Source organism: Mytilus edulis, chromosome 11 (genome assembly GCF_963676685.1).
Source record: "Mytilus edulis chromosome 11, xbMytEdul2.2, whole genome shotgun sequence".
NCBI classification, from domain to species: domain Eukaryota; kingdom Metazoa; phylum Mollusca; class Bivalvia; order Mytilida; family Mytilidae; genus Mytilus; species Mytilus edulis.
In genome coordinates, this window is record NC_092354.1 from 62,510,929 (window position 1) to 62,525,271 (window position 14,343).

The following is a 14,343-nucleotide window of genomic DNA, read 5'->3' on the forward strand; positions in this document are numbered from 1 at the left end:
TATTATCTAATTAAATTATTTTCGACAGTTATTTTTGATGCCTTTGCGCCCCTTTAATTTCTCGATTTTGTTTTAGGGGATAGGGCAATTGTTCTCTAATCTGTTAAAACCCGATCATGAATTGAATAGCATACAAGGGGAAGACAAGGAAGGTGATCATTTGACCTTGAACACATACATTCTAATATTGTGTCTTATAGCCAGTATTGACGATTAAGGAAGTTCACTGCTCAGTTTCAAAATAAATAGATTTCCATAACACTAGTAGTCTTTGATTAATTAAGGAATAAAAAAGCCAAAAATATATAGGGGTCATTGTGCTTGTTTTCGAGATATTAACCATTGAAATTTTGGCGGTAAAATGTTCTCTCTTGATTTTTCATAGTTTTATCATTGACCAGTTAAAGTTCTCAAAACTTATAAAAAAAAAGACTTTATTAGTCTTTTACACATGGCTTATAATTATACATGTTAAAGATTTATAAAAAGAAAAATGGGGGTCCATGGGCAAAATTGTTAAGGCATTCCAATGGATAAAACCAGAGGATTTAAAAAATCTGACAAAAATTATAAAACATGACAATCGGACTTCCTTAAACATATGCAAATTATTAAAAATGATAACAAACATGACTGTTTTCTGATTATCGATTGCGTTGGTCAAATGTATGTTAATAACCTCAACAGTATGTAACAGTTAATTCACCAGTGTGTAGTTTTAAATTTAATGTCTTTTACCTAAAAAAAACATTTATTGATAATTTCGTCTTAGATACAATGTACATGATTTTTTTTTTTTTTTATTTCTTTTAATAATGATTTTTTTAATTTGTTGGTTATTGGCTATGTCCGAGCTGTCAGTTACTGCAAGTACTCTCAGATCAGTACTAAGTGTTCTTTTTTTTTCTTGTAAGGATATACAAGTACCAAGCAACGTTCACTCTGTGTTTTTGTAAAGTGTATATCTACTTGTATCCATCTAATGAGCTACGCCTTTTTCACTGATTTAGTTAGTTTGTTCTTATGGTGAACTGTTACATCACTGTCCCAGGTTAGGGGCATAATTTGGATTGCATTGCATTGCATGTATGTATGAACTGATAGAGGGTTATACATGTATAAACAATCGGTTACATATATATAAACACGAATGTGACCCCAGTCATCGGATGCCCCATCCGCACTGTCCATCGTTAAAATAGGATAATAACTCTAATCTGGCATTAAAATTAGAAAGATTATATCATAGGGAACATTTCTAGTAAGTTTCAAGTTGATTGGAATTCATCAAAAACTTTAACCTGAAGCGGGACAGAAGGACGAATGGACGAATTGACGAAAGAACGAACGACCGGACGATCGAACGAACGGACACACAGACCAGAAAACATAATGCCCCTCTACTATCGTCGGTGGGGCATAAAAAAGAGATATGTTATTGATTGTTAATGAAACATTTCTCCATAAATGACCAGGAAATAACAACTTGCATCATCATACTTCTTTTAATATTGAACAGTTTATTACCGCATGGTCAGTTATGAAACTATTATTACAATGAAGAAAACACTTGAGGTAGAGATTTATTAGTTTTTATCTTACGAGTAAGCTTGATAACTAATAATAATAATGAAAATGTTTGAAATATATATAATGCGGTTTTATTTTTAGAAATAAAGTACACATGCCGAAACTTACGGCTTTGTCTGTAATCTTCTTGACCCTGGCATGTATCATACATAATACCCAAGCATGCTCTTGCCTTCCCGGACATTTGCAGAACTATTTCTGTGATCCTAATTATTTCAGTAAGTAAAAATAGATAACGTTCAGTTAACAAGAGAAACAAGTGTAATGCCTTGGTTTTTTTTTAACAGATCTAAAAATAAGTATAACCAAAATGATTTGATTTATTACAAAAAGCATTAAATTATAGTACATAAAATTGAGAACGACAACGTTTAATGTGTAACATGTCCAAGAGACAACAACCCAACCATAGAGCCGAAAACAGCCGGAGGCCACAAGTGGGTTTTCAACACAACGAGAAAAATATCGCACCCGGAGGTAAGCTTCAGCTGGCCGCAGCCAGCCCAATTACAAAAATATACAACAATTCAGTGAAAATGGACATCACACAATCTCGGAAATATATGAATGAACTAAAAGATAAATTGTACAAGATAAACAAAGGCCATAGATTCCTGGATTTGGACAGGCGCATACATGTGGCGTTTGTAAATATGTTTTGTGATATCTCAACCATACCACTCTACTGTTTACCAATACATAGGAAATCAAACAAAAAATCTACTACATATTTCAAATTGGGCTACTCATACTCTAAACGCGTCTGTTATTAAACAGATAGAAACGTAAACACCAATAAATGTAAAATTTTCCATGAACTAATACTTGTTTTTTTACTTTTTGTAAATGGGATCAAATCAAATAAGAGAATGTTGATCTCGAATTTGACAGATAATGAATGCCCTTTGAAGATAATAACTAATCTTCATATAAATTATACAACTCCACAATTTTCTTATTCGTCATTACCAGTAATAAAATTATAGCCTGGATACAAAAGAAAAAAAATGTAAAACTCATTACTTCACACGCAGTAACAATACAATTGTCCGGCAAACATTGTAGCTTCGTTCAAGAGGTGTCTGAGAATCTACATGTAATCTAGTGTTCAAGAAAAATGAGTATGATACAAATGTTATTAGTTTTGCACTATCTTTTACTTACTGCGAGGCGAGTACTCTGGAATTGGTTCTTTTTTGTTAGTATTTTTTAGCTACGTGTCATTCTAATGGTTAAAACCATTTTGAAATAATTTGTAAAGTTTGTTCATATGTTGTGCTACTCCACCATATATAGTTAAGGGGTTTGTGGGTTAGGATATATTTCTTTAGCTGTATTTGACAAAACCTACCATAAATTATCGTTAATTCTCAATAGCTCTTTAACTAGTAATTTTATTTGGCTTTTCATTTTTATTGTTATTCAAGTGTTGCTTATGAATCTTTTTGTGAGACCAAACGCGAGTCAGTCATATTACATTTAAATGCTGATATCTATGATAGGTTTATTTGAGGGGCGTGTCCCAATTAAAGATCTTTCGTTCTATGGTTGTGGTTGGTTGCTGTCTGTTTTTATACAAATAAAAAGATGTGATATGATCGCTAATAAGAAACTCTCCGCCGGTTATTTTTTTTTCTCACAAATTATGCCGTTGATTTTAGCGTTTTGAAATTTGACACATTTTGTCATGTTTAAACTTTATATAGCTGACTATATGGAATGGGTTTCGCTTATTGATCATGCTCATCTGATCACCTATTGTTTAATTCTACGTAATTTTGAATAGTTGTCAAACATCACTGTTTTATATAGATATGTAAAAGTTTACAGAAAACAACCTACCATCAAGTATAAAAAAGCATAAACATATAAACAAAGAAAGAAAAGTATCACAGTCTTAATCAAAGATAAAATATATGAAAAACATGAAAGGAATGTGTCCGTCCAAAGTCAGAAGCCTATATATAAGTCGTTGTCGTTGGACCTTGACTGTCGTTCTTGTTTTTCGTTAACTGTTTCGTGATAAATAAGGTCGTTCGTTATCTCATTCGAGTTTATTTTACATGTCGAGGCCTTTAATATCCGACTATACAGTTTGGGCTTTTTTTATAGTTGAAGGTCTTCAAGTTGCCAAAAATGTGTTGACTTTTGGATACTTGTTTCATTGGCAATGACACCTCATCTCCTTATTTTTGTATTCGTTCTGGTAAGTCTTTTTTCTAAAAGGTGAAAACTAATTGTAAGACCTTTTCCGTGTAGGTGAAGGGAGGGTGTTGGGTGTGCTAAACATGTTTGACATACATCCTTGCTAAATGTAATCTTTCTATGGAATTTCAAAGCAATGTTAATTTGTTTGATGATTTTACTGATAGAAAACAAACGTTAGAAATATCAGGGCTATTCTGAAGGTTTCATGTTTGCAATAAGGCTCATGAGTATCATAAGCAAGAAAGAACTGTTGAAATAAGTTGAAAAAAATCTCAAATACATCTCATTGATGTAGTTGAATTAAATTATACTTGCTTTCATATACACTGTTACACACTTAACAGGCATACACGAAACTTTGCAAATCTAGCCCTGAGATGCACATTTCAGAGCACTTTAGCGATAAAGCAAGAGTGGCTATCCCTGATTTATTTATTTTTTAATAAAGAATATGAATTTTACAAAATAAGTGAAACAAAATTGGGGTGCATACTGGAGAAGGCCACTTCAACACATCAATCATCATAACAGACGTGGTTGTGTTCGTGTATCTCTACATCCCCTTATTCAGGAGACGTGAACGGGTACCTTTGACATCATAATACTGGCTAAAAACTCGCGAGTTCATAGCAAATAAGACGAACAAAAAAAATCTTTAATGGTTATTTTATCTAATATAAGCACTAATACGATATACATGTACATGTAATTTCAAAAAGAGCATATTATCAAAACAGTAAGATGTAGGAAGTAAACATTTAGACATGTTGATAGTTTCGTCACTCTTTGATTGGTTGAGACAATCCAATGTGACATTGTTCAAAACTTCATATCCCCCTCTGACTATAATATTCACGGTACCATATTCCCCTCTGAAATTTCGGTACTAAATTTTGGGCGGTAGATATACAAGCAACGGATAGGAAAAAAGGTATGCTAACTAAAATTTAATATTCAGGTGATAAATATAAACCATAGCAGTTATTTCCTTTGGGATTGGGAGATATGAAGATTTGCTCATCCTCGAAAAATCACAGCCCTCGTGAAATATGAATATCCTTGATTGAATTAATGTTCATATCTTCCCCAGGCATGGGAAATAAATTCATAATACTAGTACTATTTTCTTAAATGGAAAGCAGGCTAGTATTAAAATAAACCGCAACATTAGGCTTTTTCAAGGGCCTCGCATGTAAATATAATGCACTTGTGTAGGTACAATGTATACAAGATAAAAAAAAGAAAATATTAGGCCGTTAGTTTCCTTAATTTAATTGTTTCATATTGTCATGTCGGGAACTTTTATAGCTGACTATACGGTAAGGTGTTCTGTGTTCTTGAAAAATGTACTTGAAGGCCGTACAGTTGTTTATATTTGCCTACATTGTGTGTATCTAAACATAGGTGGATAGTTGTCTTATTGGCAGTTATACCGCATCTCTTATTTTCATATTAACTTAAAAAATTATTAAAATTTGTTGATATTACGTCTAAATAGTGGAAAAATGTCAAAAAAGTCAAATCGGTCAATTTTATTTTAACTTTTGTCGTATCTAGTCCAATCTGGTCAATACAAACTTTCGGGTTTCTTTAATTTCAAAACGAAAGTTATAACAAAAAGTTATGATGAACAGCAACTAAATGTAACATGTCGTCTGTTAAGTTAATATTTACAATGTTCTGTGTACAAAAGTCTAATAGTATTTAAATATACGTAATACACAATATACAAATCACAGCTTATTTATAAGCAAACTAACATCAGGACAAGCTATTTATAACACCTCGAAATGTGATGTAATCAAACATTTATCATCTGATGATTCATACATGTCACAGTGTGGTTCTAGAAATGTTAATCAACAGGGATTATATTCGGATAACTGTCACAATTTTCTAGAATTTCTGTAATCAGTTGTGGATTTCGTCCAGATCTTGCTAAAGCATACAATAGTTCCTTTGTTGTTGCGTTGTCATCTCTATTTCTCCAACAGTAAAGCACCTGCCTACTGACTTCCCTGAGTACTTTAACAGTTTCATATTCTATCTGTTCCAGACGTTCAATTTCTAGGCCAAGTTCTAATCCCAAAACCATCCATTCCTTACCAATACGGAGACATAATTTATCTAACATTTCATCACTTGGCGGAAGATTCAAAATTTTGTCTGGCAATTCTACAAGAAGTTATTTAGATATAGATCAGCATCTTGTAAGACACGAAAACTCAAGACCATTCTGTATGTTTTGTAAATTAAACCCTTAATTTCTAAGTATTAGGTCTTTCTGATGACCGTTTTAAGAAAAGGGCCGATATGTACTTATCATAACCGAGGATCAATATTAATTTAAACCAGCCATCGATAACGTTTGAGGAAGTCAGAGCGGTAGCTGTAAGCCCTTGAATGTTATTTGACTGGAGATATGTAAATCAACATGCGGGTGATTATGAGTAATTCATATAGTTCCCTCTCCAGACTTCAAACATGTAGCATAATGTTTTCTTATTATGTAAAAAGTTATTGTCTATAAAACATGTATGTATTGGTGTTTAGTGTATTGAACTTAAACATGGACTACAACGTATCTTGCCAGTAACATTTAGATGTATCAAGCAAGCAGCATTTTAAATTTAGAATGAACAACCTATAACAAATGTTTTGTCTTGAAACATTATTTAACGACGATTTGTACTTGTTGCAGTTGACGTTTAAATACCAGTTATTAGACTTTAGGATACAATTCAATTTAGTATTAATCAATTAAATAAATTACATATTGAATTCCTAATGCATAGGTTAATATTTTCGTCCGGGTTTTTCTTTATTTGTGGACATTTTCTTTTGTTTTATGAGCTCTTCAGCGTTTCTAGTAGGTTGATATTTCAATTGTTATAAAAGGTAGTGCACTAAAGAAGATTAAGTATACAGGCATTTTGTCATTATTTAAAAACTTTGTATATCATACCAGTCAGCACTTCTGCTTGTCGTAGAATCTACAACAAAACGTATACTTTGAGTTTTAATTTATCATATTTAACAGCATTTTTTACACTTACAAGTTGCACATAAGTTGCCCAAATTAGTAGTTAGGGAAATGAAATCAGATTAAGAATCAAAGATTACACCAGATCCTATCTTGAAACATGAAAGTTTACAAAATTACTGCTGACAAAAAGTATACATGTATTTTGCTCACTAGAAAAAAGATGACAGTCTTCTTTTAAAGATTTTTAAATGATTATCCAAGTTATTCTAAGTGTTGTTGATTTGTCGTACTCCTATTTAGAATACTTTATACTCCATACTCTATATATAAGAGAACGGTAGGGTAGAACTGTTCTATGACAGTGAAGAACAGTTGTTTGACAGATTATTCTGACAGTTATAATGAGAGATTAGAAGTGATCTCCACTGTAATAGATATTTTATCAACATTGTGTGAAATGCAATTATATGTAATTCAGAATATAAAACATAGCCATTTTTTCCAAATCTCTATTTGTGAATATGTACTGTGCATTCATTATAATTCGGTGACCACCAGTTTCCGTTGATGCCATGGGTACAGATAAACAACGTTAATAAATGTGCTTAACGTACACTTTTTTTTATCAACGAAAGCACATTTTTGTCTAAATCAACAATAATTGGCATCCGAGGAAAAAGAATATTCAACACTATTGTCGAAAAAACAATTTGGCAGTGCAGCAGGAGTTATTAACGTTTTGTTTATGGTTAAACCGTTTCAAAGTATGACTTTAATGCTGACACATCGATAAGACCTTTACTTACAAAACCAATAGAAAGTGCTAAAATCTTCCTTGTAATTGGTACATACACAAAATGTAGCACACCATATTCAAACTTCATGTTAATAGAAACATCCTTTTCAGATTAATCAGAAATCATTACAGCATGATCGACATATTGTATAAGTACCTGACACATTGTGTGTCCATTGATTTCAGCAGCTTCCATTGCTTTGACGAAATCTTTACATGATTTATTCTTCTCTCTGCAAATACGAAGACTATAAAACTTCAGCATGGACGTAGAATCGGCATCAATGGCATCAAATTCAGGGTTAGATATCCCAAGATTGACTGCCAAGCTTCGAACGTCTTCCTTCGTCAGACAGTTGCAAAGTCGAAGCAACTGTGCGTCGTTGGGTAACATCGACAGAGCTGCGTCTAGTATACCTAAATTAATATTACAAAACTGATACAAAGATGTAGTATGTTTCTGAGACTATATATTGATGTACTTATTGAAAATTTATCTGTGATTTGTATGTGTTATTTCAAGGAAAAGTATTTCATACACAATTTGCAATTTATCGAATACATGGCTGAACCAATTTCAACGTCTATAAAAAGTGGATTGATTGATGAATCAATTGACAAATATTTTCATAATTATTTTAAGATTTTGAAAAACGTGTCTTTAGATTTTGGAACGAATTTCTGTACCTATGTATCTTGTCATACTTTGAATGACAAAATTATTTTATTTATTAATATTACTTTTACTGTTAACCCACCCTTTTTTTGTGATATACATTTGACGTGACTCTGTACTTATGTATCCCGTCATACTTTGAACGACAACATTATTTCATGTCTACCTGTGCGAATTTCAAACGCGCAATTTTACACCAGTTCTCAAAACCCTCCTTCCTTGATGGGTGCATTTTACATAGACAAATAAAATCGTATAATATAATCAAAATGAGGATGTTAATTTGATGTATGCCTTTTTGTGCTTCTTCGTTACATTTATTGTTTTTATAGTGATCAAGATGATAACACAATGTTGACTGATGTACCCCTATTTTTGACATTTTTACCTATTGTGTCTGTTTGTTTTGTTCACACATAGGTGACAATATAATGGAATTTGATGCGACTGTCATACAAGTGAGAGGTTTAGCTAGCTATAAAACCAGGTTCAATCCACCATTTTCTACATTTGAAAATGCCTGTACCAAGTCAGGAATATGACAGTTCTTGTCCATTCGTTTTTGATGCGTTTTGTTATTTGATTTTGCCATTTGATTATGGACTTTCCGAATTGATTTTCCTCTGAGTTCAGTATTTTTGTGATTTTACTTTTTATGATACATTACCGAACAATTTATTTCAATAAATAATATGTCAAGCTAAGTTGAACAAATTTAAATCAGTCATTAATTCGATTAATTTTGAATTAAACTTTGTCAAACTGTGTATGAATGCACATTTTTAATCGTGTCAAATTTGATTAATTATGAATTTGCCTATTCTAGAGGTGGCGTGAATCAGATGTGGATACTTAAAAATTCCAAAGATCTTTTAGAGTACATACAATCTAACTCTCTTTCATCTTGTAACAGTATTAAAACATTTGACTTTTCTACTCTTTATACAAGTATTCCACATTCCAAGCTAAAAGACAAATTGAAAGAGTTGGTATTACTTTGCTTCATAAAAAAGAATGGCCAACGTAGATACAAGTATCTTGTCTTAGGGAGGGATAAATCATACTTTGTAAAGAATCACTCTGATTCAAACAAAAAATTCTCTGAAACCGATATTATCAAGATGCTTGATTTCTTGATTGACAACATATTTGTAACGTTCGGAGGACGTGTTTTTCAACAGATTGTCGGCATCCCAATGGGAACAAACTGTGCCCCTCTACTTGCCGACTTGTTTCTTTATTATTATGAAGCTGACTTCATGCAGGAACTTCTTAGGAAGAAAGATAAGAAGTTAGCAATATCCTTTAACTCTACTTTCCGCTATATAGATGACGTTCTTTCACTAAACAATTCAAAATTTGGTGACTATGTGGAACGCATCTATCCCATCGAATTGGAGATAAAGGATACTACAGATACAGTTAAGTCGGCTTCATATCTTGACTTACATCTAGAAATTGACAATGAGGGTCGATTGAAAACTAAACTTTACGACAAAAGAGATGATTTCAGCTTTTCAATTGTGAACTTTCCATTTCTAAGTAGCAACATTCCAGCAGCACCTGCATACGGGGTATATATTTCCCAATTGATACGATATTCCCGTGCTTGCATTTCCTATCATGATTTTCTTGATAGAGGGTTACTGCTCACAAGGAAGCTATTAAACCAAGAGTTCCAAATGGTGAAGTTGAAATCATCCCTTCGTAAATTTTACGGACGCCATCACGAGTTGGTTGACCGTTATGGAATAACCGTTTCACAAATGATATCGGATATGTTCCTTACGTCGTAACTACAATCCCCTTCCCTTTCATGAATGTGACCTACCGAATTAGACTATTTACCAGATTTGTAATCACATAAGCAACACGACGGGTGCCACATGTGGAGCAGGATCTGCTTACCCTTCCGGAGCACCTGAGATCACCCCTAGTTTTTGGTGGGGTTCGTGTTGTTTATTCTTTAGTTTTCTATGTTGTGTCATGTGTGCTGTTGTTTTTCTGTTTGTCTTTTTCATTTTTAGCCATGGCGTTGTCAGTTTGTTTTAGATTTATGAGTTTGACTGTCCCTTTGGTATCTTTCGTCCCTCTTCTTTTACAATAGAAACCATTTTCTTTGATGTTCCCTCTGTAGATAGGAGCAATCAAAAGTTTGGTTAAACAATATTCTATGGTTATAGAGACAAAATATCTTGATGTTTGCAACCATAGACAACAGATGCAAAAAGGCTGGCAAAACTTCACATTTCCTACTGAAAAAAGCTGGATAAAAAATGGCTGTACCTTGACAAGAATCTGTGCACTCTAAGACAGTCTGAAAGAAACAAATTGTCAATTAAAAAAATGCAAAAACAAATATCTACTTTGATAGTCGAAAACAACCTCAACTGAACATAAAACTATCACCCCCAGGTTTTGGTGGGGTTCGTATTGCTAAGTCTCTAGTTTTATTTGTTGTTTCGTGTGTACTATTATTTGTCTGTTTGTCTTTTTCTATTTAGTCATGGCCTTGTCAGTATATTTTCGATATATGAGTTGACCGTTCCTCTGATATATTTCGCCTCTCTTCAATGACACATGAAGTATCTGCTTTTACAAAAGAGCATAGTGCTTAACTGCTTTCAGCTGATACATACAGACCAACAATCAGAGTGTTAGGACATGAAGCAACTGGTTTCGGAGTTGTGCAATTTCAAACTGAAAAACTTACCCTGTCAGTGTACCAAATATCAAGGTCAGACTTTGGTGTCTTATACCCATGGTTTTCACATATCCATTCGGTTTTGATTCCCCCTATATCTCCTGCATCCAGCAAACAGCCTTGTGAAAGACATCCATGTTTCAACTTCAATTCAAATGGTACATATTTCTTTGAAGTGACTTTACTTGTGAAGGAAACAGAGTACACTTCTGAGATTCTAGCTAGGTTCTGCTCTAAACATTGTCGCACACTGGACGCAAGATCTTTTATTATCAACTCTTTTCTTTCCTTGTGAACTATGTACACTGCTACTGTGTTGCGTTCAGTCTTTACCACTAAATCATGTTTCCTATCTAGTACAACAGCTACAAAGTCAGGAAAAAGCAACTCTACATGCTCATGACGTCTGATATTCCAGATACTAATCACGCATGCTATGAGTCTGCTTGGTATTGCGTCTGGAACATCCAAAGCCTTGAATTCAAATACAAAGCCCACACACCTGCTTGATATGAGATGTCGTTCCACAAAAGTTGTCTCATTTCGATTCATTATCATACAAGGTACAAGGTAACAATCACCAGAAATCTTTTTTCCGCTTTCTTTGTCGTAACGTTTTATCTCTGACAGGATGTCAAAGTGAACCAAAAGGTGCCGGAAATATTCTCCATGCTGCAGAAAATGGGCGTATTTTTCTCCACTCCAGATCTTTATCAAATCAGTTTCTGTAAGACGTCCTTCATTAAGGTTGGCAGTAGCTGGTATTGATGTTACAATAGATTTCAGAACATCAATTAAGCAAGTTGGGTTAATTACTATGAAGTTTCGGAGGTCTGGATACTCGATATATGTCATTTTCCCACAATTATTCTGAACGCGTAAAAAAAGGTCCAACTCTGCTTCCGACAACGGTTTCACACCCATTTGCGTATTAAGTTTTTCAACATCTTCATGACTGATGATATATGTCCCCTCCTCTACTAACCTTGCCAACAACATCTCTAGAATAAGAAATTGTTTTGGTACTTGTTGTTCCCAATGTGGATTTTCGGTTATTGTCTTCGATAGACTATCCTTTAGTTCCTCCATCTCAGGTTCGTTATTATTTCTCGCATTGACAAAGACCAGTTTTTCTAACATAAGATGGCTCTTAGTTTTCTCATCGGTGAAACAGGCAGATAAACGGTCCAACAGTTGTGAGCGCCTCTTTGGTATTTCATTCTGAAATGCAAAAGATATTGATATACTTTTTCTGGTACTAAACCATGGAAAAGATGTCTCAAACGTTTTATATAGGTATGTTTTTTTTAAATTCTTGCCACGTTGGCATGTATAATGTATGTATATTGGGCGTAAAACTTAGAGGTTAAGCAGCTAGCTTTAAAACCTGGTTGAATCCAACATTATCTACATAAGAAAACGCTTGAACTGAAAATTACAGTGGTTATCCATTCATGTGATGTGTTTGAGTTTTTGATTTTGCCATTTGAATCGGGACTTTCCGTTTTGACTTTTCCTCGGAATTCGGAATTTTTGTTATTATGCCTTTTAAAAGTCAGTTAGTTCCGAAAACAAACACTCATATTTCTCTTGACGACTGTTGTTGGATGGTATTTTGCATGCGTATAGCCTAGCTATCAACAATCATATGTTGTAGACTTAGCAAATCGTACAAAACTCCAGGCAAGTCCAGAGTGTAAGTTTTTTTCAAATTGCATTACACAATGTAATTGTCCAATCCTATAGGATAATCGTGTAAGAGAGGGGGTTAACAAGTATTTTTTTATAATATAAATTGCACCTCGTATTGAGTATCAACAATAACCTTTTAAAGTCGTTTTACCTGGCAGACAAGGTCTTTGTGGGTAGCTACAAACATGACTTTTGGATAGTCTTTACAATCAGGATGGCTATACATCAGAATCGATGAAACCCATTGTCGAATATTGTCTAAAAAAATGTTGAAATATTAACATTGATTAAATTATTGATGTTTGTTTTTCACTGACCATCAGTTTTTATTTGTAGAGGAAACAGGAGTGCCAGAAGGAAAAAGGCACTAGTCATCAGCAGAATATACAATGAACAGTTAGTAGTCCAGTATCGTATAAGTAACTTCGTAGACAATTCGGCCACCAAGTCCACATTTCATTTATGACAATATGTTATTTTATTACATAATGTTCCTTCCTTGTGTGTATTTATCATAATAATATATTTGTGTACATGTATCATAATAATAAATGTGTGTACATGTATCATACTTATAATGATCTCCCTGTAGGGATAAAAGCACCAGTAGTTTACCGTTGTTCAAAAGTCATAAATTTATTTGGAGAATACAAATCCGGGTTACACTCTAAAACCGAGGAAAACACATCAATCATAAGAAGAGCACAATATAACAACAGGAACACTTAAGTGCAACAAAACAAAAACATACATAGAAATTTACAGGACCTACCAAGTATTGTTATGATTCTTTCTCCTTTTCCTATACTTAAAGGATCATCAAGATTCCTACTGCCATTAAATGTAATAAGATAAATTCCATGTGAAGTGATAAAGGTCTGATGGGTTACATGGTAAACTATTTGTCCAGCAAAATCTAAAACAGGAATTGGAATAACTTCACGATGTCGAAGGTCGTTGGAATCACTATATTTATTTATACTTTCAGAAAGTTGTTGTATTACTTCCTCATCTGGAATATCTGATTGAGTTTTCACCGAGAAGACATCGGACTCTTGTACAGTTATTTCTTCTTTCTTTGATTTAAGATATGATGAAACCTTTTGGTAAATTGCCTTGGGAAAACTGTGGACACCTAGAAAAAAATAGAATTCTGACAGTTTCATTATGTCTTGAATAAAAAAACATTTTTGAAAAGTAAGATATGTCCTAAATTGGAATGTCAAGAGAAAATAAAAAAAGATCCGAAACATGTTTGCATGTTTCAATTTTGCCGTGTGTTCTATCCCAAATTCATGTATTTGGTTTTGATGTTATATTTGTTATTCTCGTGGAATTTTGTCTGATGCTTGGTCCGTTTCTGTGTGTGTTACATTGTAGTGTTGTGTCGTTGTTCTCCTCTAATATTTAGTGCGTTTCCCTCAGTTTTAGTTTGTTACCCCGATTTTGTTTTTTGTCCATGGATTTATGAGTTTGAACAGCGGTATACTACTGTTGCCTTTATTTATATAATTTTTGGATTGTAAGCGCTTTTCACTGCACGATGAGACACACTGCTGTCATCTCTGTTGTATAATATACGTCTTCTGGATTTTTGTCTTAAATGTTAAGCTCAAAGATTAAATCCTTAATTTTTTCAACACCATATTGTTTTGTCCCAGTGAGTACCTCTTTGCCTATTGAAACAACAG

General features: G+C 33.4%; 1 protein-coding gene across 1 annotated transcript in view; it reads right to left on the reverse strand.

The window, feature by feature from the left end:
- Positions 1–4,449: 4,449 nt before the first annotated feature.
- LOC139495973 (uncharacterized) overlaps positions 4,450–14,343 on the reverse strand; it is a 46,810-nt gene continuing 36,916 nt past the window's right edge. The window contains exons 7-13 of the mRNA XM_071284400.1: positions 13,425–13,787; positions 12,804–12,910; positions 10,970–12,181; positions 10,543–10,573; positions 7,738–7,997; positions 6,764–6,791; positions 4,450–5,973 (exon numbers count right to left, since the gene is read on the reverse strand). Of these exons, the coding sequence (XP_071140501.1) occupies positions 5,654–5,973; positions 6,764–6,791; positions 7,738–7,997; positions 10,543–10,573; positions 10,970–12,181; positions 12,804–12,910; positions 13,425–13,787 (2,321 nt within the window). The 3' untranslated portion in view covers positions 4,450–5,653. The remainder of the gene's footprint in view (positions 5,974–6,763; positions 6,792–7,737; positions 7,998–10,542; positions 10,574–10,969; positions 12,182–12,803; positions 12,911–13,424; positions 13,788–14,343) is intronic.